General features: G+C 37.5%; 1 protein-coding gene across 1 annotated transcript in view; it reads left to right on the plus strand.

Annotated features, from left to right (window-relative positions):
* Positions 1–8835, plus strand: part of ENTPD3 (ectonucleoside triphosphate diphosphohydrolase 3) — a 39366-nt gene extending 30531 nt beyond the window's left edge. The window contains exons 8-11 of the mRNA XM_008053872.1: positions 4435–4707; positions 4874–4984; positions 5411–5548; positions 8470–8835. Coding sequence (XP_008052063.1) covers positions 4435–4707; positions 4874–4984; positions 5411–5548; positions 8470–8706 — 759 coding nt within the window. The 3' untranslated portion in view covers positions 8707–8835. The remainder of the gene's footprint in view (positions 1–4434; positions 4708–4873; positions 4985–5410; positions 5549–8469) is intronic.
* The last annotated feature ends 215 nt before the right edge of the window (positions 8836–9050 follow it).

Raw genomic sequence — 9050 nt, forward strand, 5'->3', positions numbered from 1 at the left:
CCAGGTCGAGCCTGCAGTGACCAGGAGCGGCAACTGGGTGACAGAGTGAGACTCCAACTCAAAAAAAAAAAAAAAAAGAACTATACAGTGTGGTGAGAATGATACCTGGATATGTACTTTGCAAATTATTTTCTTATTAACACGTCCCCAGTCGCCTTAGGCCTCAAGTTTTCACCTGGTAGCATGTTAGACATTAGGAAAGTGCATTCACTTTATTTTCTGTTTCTTCTGTTTTTAAAGTAATACGTGCTCAGTGCAAAACATGTAGAAGATTCACACCAAAAAAGTATAAAGGATTTTTTAAAAACTGAATTAATCATTATTAATATATTGTTGTATTTTCTTCCAGTTTTTTTCATCCATAAATGTGTATTTACAAACTTGGCTTCATGTGGTATATATAGTTTTATATCAGGCTTTTATTTTGCTTAACTATATCGTGAGCAATTTCCTGTGTTGTTAATATCCTTTGAAATTATGATTTTTTAATAACCACACAGCACCATAATTTATTTTTTTATTGTTTTAAATTTTTTTATTTTAAAGATGTGGGGTAAAATTCAGGGTTCAGTATACAAATGATCATTATGCAGGTACCCTTGTTGATGAGGGGTGTCCCCCTTCCCCAGGCAGATTCCCAATACTCCCAATCCCGCCTCCCTGCCCCCCTCTCGGCAGTTTCCCACTATTGCTAATCCTTCTCTTATAGTATTACGATAATTGTTCAAGGTCCGCTTATGAGTGAGAACATGTGATACTCAGTTCTTTGTTTCTGTGAAAGATCACTCAGTATTATAGACTCTAACTCAATCCAGGTTGCTGTGAAATTGATGATTTTGTTCTTCTTTATGGTTGCATAATATTCCATTGTGTATATGTGCCACATTTTTTTAATCCAGTCCTCTTTAGATGGACAGCACAGTTGGTTCCTTGTTCTTGCTACTGTGAACAATACTGTGATAAACATACGTGCAGCACCTTAATTTTAAAAGAAAAAACATATTGGTAATTTTATTATAAAATAAAGTACATTCTTACTGTAAAAATTTCAAACCATACAAAAGGGCGTTAAAGTAAACATGATAAAACCTCCCTCCAATCCCATTTACTGAACGCCATCACTGATCACAGTTTGATATGTTGCTGTTCCACACTGCAGTCAATATATTAACTTATTTTCTTTACTGTTTAATATCCTGTAATGTGTCAACAAGTCCCCTGCTGACCAAGCTATGTCCTGTTTTGTTGCTATAACAATAATATCATACAACTTTTTACACATATAGCCTTATGAATGAGGTGGTTTTACTTCTGTAGGATAGAGTCAAAGGATTTGTGTATTTTTTTAATTTAAGTAGATAGATAAGCAGTCTTTCATCAAAATGAAAGTGATTCAGATTACCACTAATGTGATGACTTTTTGAAATCTTGAAACTTTGGGGATTCCAAGGTGTTCCAATAATAAATAATGAGGATCTGTTGCTGGGTTTTCTGTTCCATCCTAAACATTCATTTTTCTACTCTTCAATCAATATCATGTTGTTCTATTTGCAATAGTCTATGTTTCTACTCTCAGGCATTTGTTTTGAACTTTAAAATCATTTTAAGTAGGAAGTAACAAAAAGTTTTTCATTGAGATTGTGATTTCAATTGCATTGAGTCATATATTAATTTGGTATAAATTGGCTCATTAAGAATCTCTATCCAGAATAATAAAATACATTTTCATTTATTTTGTTCTTGGCTTGTATCCTTCAATAAAATATATAGTTTTCGTCATTGATCCTGTACCTTTGTTGTTAAATACATTTTTGTGTGTTTTGTGTATATTTTTAAAACTTTCTATCACTATTGAGAATAGTTTCTATCACTGTTTTTTTTACTTCCAATTTTGACCAGTTTTATTCTAAGATCAGATTATGCTGTCAATTTCTAGAGGTGCTTTTCTCTCTCAAGCCCCTTGGCTGACTGTTTCATGATAATGCTCTGCAAACACCAAGTTCACTTAGGGTTCAAGATTAGTGAAGATTATTGAATGTTGAATGCCTGTACTCGACCCATTGGCAAATTGTATTTAAAGAATGCCATAACAAAAATTCAAACACAAAAGATAGAAGAAAACTCGTATTTACTAAGCTTTTTCTATGTGCCAAGACAGAAATAATTAATATTATCTTGCTTCTTCTCTGGGCCAAGCCAGAAATGATTTATACTATTTTAATCATTTTAAAAGTATATAACAGATTTAGAGATAGATACTATTTAACTAGTTGGTTGATTTTATTTTTTTCCTTCGAACAATATTTCAGCCATAGAGTGACCTAAATATAATATGCTACAAATCAGATATAACAATTTTTGAAAATCATAGATTTTTTTTTTTAACATCATCGAAGCAGAAAGAAGCCTGTTCACCTCCTCCTCAGTTATATAAATATCTTTCGGAGCCAGGCATGGTAGCTCACACCTGTAATTTCACACTTTGGGAGGCTGAGGTGGGAGAATCACTTGAGGCCAAAAGTTTCAGATCAGCCTGGACAACATAGTGAGATCCCATTTCTACCAAATAATAATAATAATATATTTCTGGAAGACACTCATGTGAGTTATATTTGATGAGCATTGAACTTTTATGGGATTCTGTGCAGAATCCTGCCACTTACTTTTGTTAAACAACTGCATTATTTTTTATGTGTACATCAATTTTATCATCAACAAAGTGAAAAAGTAAGGCTAAACGTCTGAGTCAAGATTTTACTGTAGGGGAAGCAATATGACTTAGTGGCTTTGAAATTTAAGAATTCAAATCTAATTCCTTAGGAAAGAAAGTTCATATAGAACCAAATGCATTTAGGACTTTAGCATAAGATAAAGAGATAATTTTGTGATAGTAGATTGATTGGACAGTCCTCTACATAAAGAAAAGCTAGGTCCCTGCCTCAGCTTTATATCAAATAAATTATAAATGGATCAAGGATTTATATGTGACTTCTAGAATCTTCACAGAGGGCAGAAACACACAAATAAAAAAGATTTATATGTGCCAAGGATCGTTGTTTGTAATGGCAAAATGATTGGAAACCACCTTGGTGTTCATCTAGAGGGTATTCCTTGAATAAATCATGTTTTATTTGTCCAGTGGAATACTATGCAGCTACTCAAAGGAAGAGACCATTATAAAAGTACAATGAATGGAAAGATATTTTTAATATTTTAAATGAGAAAAGCAAAAAGCAGAGCGAGATAAATGTGAGAGGGGACCCCCAAAAATAAAATTATCTATTGGAATGTTGGCCCCCTGTACAGGTTTTCCCTACTAGGTAAGTGTTTTAGGAACCCATTGGCATCCGTATACCAGCTAGTGCTGTTGTGAGAGGCTGCATTCAGTTTCAGTGCATTTTTTGGAGATTCTTTCAATGTGTTTGCCCATTTCATGATGGGTGATTTACGAGTGCACCTACCCACACCTTGCTGAGTGTTCAGCGATTTTTGGCTCAAAATGGCATGACCCCCATACCCCAACTTTCTTATTCATCTAGTTTCACCCTGAGTGACTTTTATTGTGTTTTTCTGGATTAAAAAGCCCTTCAAAGGAAACATTTTCCCAGTGTGGAAGAGGTGAAACAAAAAACAGCAGAACCACTAAATGACATAAAAATTGACAAGTTCAAAAACTGTTTTGAGCAGTGCAAAAAGTGTCTCAGTAGGCATAGTGCATCAAATGGAGAGGACTTTGCATGTGACTGAAGTTGAAACATGAAGGAATAAATACTATTTACACTGGTTTTGTGGGGGTCCCCCTTCATAAGTGCTACCATTTATGACTTTAAAAAAGAAAAGAAGGAAAAGAAATATTTGCACGTGTATACAAGATCTCTGGAAGGATTCACACACACACACACACACACACACACACACACACACACACACACAAACAGCAATAATGATGGTTTCCAGAGAGAGGTCTGGTGACTGGAAGTAGGTGAGAGGGAGACTTCATTTTCAAAATGTTTATTTGTACTTGGATTATTTTACTAGATGGCTAGAAAATATTCTATTCAGAATGATGCATTAATCAAAAGATACCTGTTTTCTCACCAAAAAGGAGTTCATAAAACCTGCTTTACAGTGCTGAATGAGATAATCAGATAATGTAAAAGAGAGCTTCGCACTGTGTCTGGTACAGGGTACCTGTCTGTTTGTGTCTCTCTCTCTCTCTCTCTCTCTCTCTCTCTCCCTCTCCCCCACCTCCCACCCCTTTCTCACTCCTTGAGTTATCTAGATCAAGTATATGCTGATGCAGAATGGTATTTTTTCAGTTTCTCTCCCGGCATTGAAGAAACCTTACGATAGTGATAGTGAGAATTTGCAAAAGGGAAATACTTGGTCCTCCTCAAAACAGTGATTTCTAACACCTCACTCTTATACCTACAGAATTCTCCCACCAAAACTCATTTCACCAACCCCTGTTACCCTCGGAATTATAGCACCAACTTCACCATGGGCCATGTATTTGACAGTCTGTGCACAGTGGACCAGAGGCCTACAAGTTATAACCCTGATGACATCATCGCTTTTGAGGGAACTGGGGACTCATCACTATGTAGGGAGAAAGTGGCTTCCATATTTGACTTCAGAGCTTGCCATGATCGAGAAACCTGTTCCTTTGATGGGGTTTATCAGCCAAAGGTTAAAGGGCCATTTGTGGTAAGAGCAAAAGCCACTGAAAGATTCCATTCTTCCCCACATTGAATATTTATGTCTAGCCTTTCTGTTCTACTGACCTGTTATCCACTTTCTTACTCCTCACCTTGAAACCTCCCAATTATAACCACCCTGAGAACTAATTTCCTTCTGTACTACTTACTTACAGGCTTTTGCAGGATTCTACTATACAGCCAGTGCTTTAAATCTTTCAGGGAGCTTTGCCCTAGACACCTTCAACTCAAGCGCCTGGAATTTCTGCTCACAGAATTGGAGTAAGGTCAGTGTTTAAAGTGAAAGAATCGATGTCAACACACAAAAAGGAAAACAGAGTGTATTTTGTGTGTTTATATTCTGAACTTGGCCTCTATGCTCTTCTACTTCTACCACATCTATAAAATGGGGGTACTAAGAAAATCCACCACACACCTACGGTGTTGATTAATGTTATAACCACATGCACAGTGGTTAGTTGGAACAATGTTTGACACATAACAAACGCTCAGTGTGTTTACAGATTATTATTATTTTGTGATTATTCTATAGGGATATTTTTATTAGGATATTACATAATTGTGTTATATAGTCATTTTAATTATGAAATCCAGGGTGATACGATTCTTTAAAATATTACTCTAACCTAAGGTGTTCGTTTTAAAACATACCTGCCTTCCCTGCCTCTCAGATCTATTAAACCTCCTTTCAGCTCCCACTTCTGCTCCCCAAATTTGATGAGGTGTATGCCCGCTCCTATTGCTTCTCAGCCAACTATATCTACCACTTGTTTGTGAACGGATACAAATTCACAGAGGAGACCTGGCCTCAAATACATTTTAAAAAAGAAGTAAGTCAAAGCACAAATTGTTTTCTCCTCTCCCTCCCAAAAGAAAGGATTTATATATGTGTGTGAAAGAAATACAAAAAGTAAAAGGGTATTGCTGGGTGAAAGCTGGTCAGACTAATCGCTTGTGAACTTTCCAGGAGATGAGAACATGGAGAACTTAGGGAAGTTGCTCACAAGAGACTATTTTAGATGCAGAAAGAACTGGAAAACAAGGGCCAGTGAATTGAAAGATCCTCAAAGGCAGGCACCTGTCTTGGAATCTTCATATTATCAGCATTCAGCACAAAGGCTAGAACCTAGTAGGTACTTAACAAATGTTTGTTGAATTAATAAATAAATAGGTTAAGGATCTGCAACTTTTCTTCCTAAGAAGAAACTTCAAATGTGTTTTAATTTTTGTAAGAAGATAGTTACTAATTCTTCTCCATTTTACACAGATGTGTAAAGATATAGGCTTTAGAGCATGAGAGATTTGCATTAGCATTAAATAAGAATTTTCTGACTGGGTGCAGTGGCTCACGCCTATAATCCTAGCATTCTGGGAGGTGGAAGCAAGAGGATTGCCTCAGCCCAGGGATTCAAGACCAGCCTGGGCAACTTGGCAAGACCTTTTCTCTACAATAAATTTTTTTTTAATTAACTGGGGATGGTGGTGCATGCCTATAATTCTAGCTACTTGGAAGGCTGAAGGATCTCCTGAGCCCAGCAGGTCGAGACTGCAGTGGCTGTGACCATGCCACTGCATTCCAGCCTGGGTGATAGGTGAGACTCCAACTCAAAAAAATAAGAATTTTCTCTTTGAATGAGTCTGAGGTCACTGTATTTACTGGCAAAGACCTAAAAAATGGGGAGATTCTTTTTAGCTTAGTGTTTTATATACTGAATCTATAAATATCTATATCTATAAATAAACACATATGTGCATATGTGTGTATATATAAATATTATATATATGATTTTTTCAGTGACCAGTATGGTCCAAAGCTTCAGAAGCTTTAGATTCACAGCTTCACTAGGTGACAGGTGAAGGGGCCTCCAGATCTTGTTTTCAGGCAAGACTCAGCCTTGCTTATATGCTCAGCCAGTGCTATGTTCCCCAGGTTCCGGAGGAACCTGGAGGGTGTCTGGAGTCAGTCTGTTCAAACCAGCTTCAGCAATAATTAGATTAAACCAATCAATATCCTGTATTAGGCCTGTGACTGTCTACTCTTACATAAATAAGATTGAATCATGTACAAAAAATAAGAATGCCTGGAGACATAAGGACTGCTAGTGGCATGTACTCTCTAAGCTTGGCGTCTAATAAATCTAATTACCAGTAAAGTACATTATAAGAATGGAGAATGATTTTCCATTGAATACCAATTTAGATTGGTATAATATTCTAGGTTTAAAGTTTCTTTCCTTTAATAATAAAGAATTTTATGTCCAGCCAACTTAGTATTTAAATGTGGGGGTGTAATAAGACTTCAGAAGATTTGCCACACAAAGACTTACATTGAAAATGATTTTGGGCCGGGCTCGGTGGCTTAGCCTGTAATCCCACATTTTGGGAGGCTGAGTTGAGTGGATTGCCTGAGCCTCACCTGGGCAACTTGGTAAGACCCCATCTCTACAATAAATCAAAAAATTAGCCAGGCTTGGTAGCATGCACCTGTAGTTCCAGCTACTTGAAAGGCTGAGGTGGAGGGATTGTCGGAACCCAGCAAGGTCGAGGCTGCGGTGGCCGGGAGCGTGCCACTGCACTCCAGTCTGGGCAACAGAGTGAGACTCTGACTCAAAAAAAAGAAAATGATTTTGGAAAAAGTAATCAAATAAGGAGAGAAGTAAATCCAGGAGATGTTACAAAAATATAGGAAGTAAGAATACACTGTGTTATGGCTTAAAATATATATTAAAAATAAAATAGAAAATTAACACTAAAAAAAAGTAAAAGACAAAAATCCATTAATAGAAGCCAAGTATAGAAAATATCCAAGATGGTAGGGATATGGTAGGGGGTCACAGGAAACAGGGACATACAAGCAACCTAAAATTCTCATCTTGTCAAAGGGAACATACTGATATCATTTTTAAGGCAGAAAAAGAGAAAAATATATAGAAAAATAGCACTCATTGAAAAATTAAAAGCACATTAGATAGAAATCCAAATATATCAATAATCACAATAATCATAAATGGACTAAACTTACCAGTTAAGATATTAATTGCCAGATTGGATTTTTAAAAATCAAGTAGATGCCATTTATAAGAGAAGCACTTATGCTTCAAGCTTAAGGACAAGATTGAAAGTTTTTTGGTTTTTTTTTAATTATCAGTCAAACGGTACCAAAAGAAGCTGGTGTAACTAATATCTGACAAAATAGTCTTTAAGACAGAGAGTTCCATTCAAGATAGACAGGGTTACAATACTATGACAAAAAGTTCAATTCACTGTGAAGATTGCACATTTGAAACGCTTAAACACCTAATAAAACAGCCTAAAAATGTGTATAGCAGAAATGGATGGAACTACCAGAAATTGACAACATCTGCTTTCCCTTTGGACTGAGCCTCTGTCATTAGAAACAGATCCTGTAAACCACTCATTACCCCTTTTCTCTAGCCACAAGTACTCCTGTGCCCTTGGACAACAAGAATGCTTTCACTGTTAGTAACTCTGCCTTCTTCTCGCTTGACTGTGACAAGCTTGTGAGGATTTGCTCTTTTGACTGCTTTCTCTGTAGTGTTAGAGGTGAAACCCCTGCCCTGAGCCTTTCTGGGCACAGTGCAATGTCAGAACTTGGGCAAGTCATTTGACCTCCTTGGGACACAGTTCCAGTGGGAACTTTGTGAGATTGATAGTAGTGTGCCTGGAGTATGTAATTGCAGCCTGGAGCCTTGCCCTAATAACTAAGCCATCTCCTTCCTCCACTCTGCAGGTGGGGAACAGCAGCATAGCCTGGTCTCTGGGCTACATGCTCAGCCTGACCAACCAGATCCCAGCTGAAAGCCCTCTGATCCGCCTGCCTATAGAGCCACCTGTCTTCGTGGGCATCCTCGCCTTCTTCATAGCAGCAATCTTGCTGTGTCTGTTGTTTCTTGTGTACCTGTGTTTGGTGTCCACAAAAAAGAGGCACTCTGAGCATGCCTTCAACCATGCAGTGGATTCTGAGTGAGCTTTCAAGACAGCTTCTGGAACCCCAGGGCTGCTTAGAACCAGCTTGGGTAATACCAGGTAATGCAAACAAAGTGGCTGCCTTCAGGAAATACAACTAAAGTAAAATACCTAGGTCATGTGCCTCTCAGATACTGTTCTGTGCACTTTGCTCTTCCAGAGACCCCACCACCCACTTGCTGACCTATTGGGGAACAAAGAAGAGACAGGCCATCAAGGTCAGACTCTTTATTCCAAGTCCCCCAGAGGAAGAATAAGTTGAGAATATAACTTTTTTTTTTTGAATTGGAGTCTTACTCTGTTGCCCAGGCTGGAGTGCAGTGGCACACTCATGGCCACTGCAGC

This window comes from Carlito syrichta, unplaced genomic scaffold (genome assembly GCF_000164805.1).
Source record: "Carlito syrichta isolate Samal-C Ts95f unplaced genomic scaffold, Tarsius_syrichta-2.0.1 Scaffold288790, whole genome shotgun sequence".
Taxonomy (NCBI): Eukaryota; Metazoa; Chordata; class Mammalia; order Primates; family Tarsiidae; genus Carlito; species Carlito syrichta.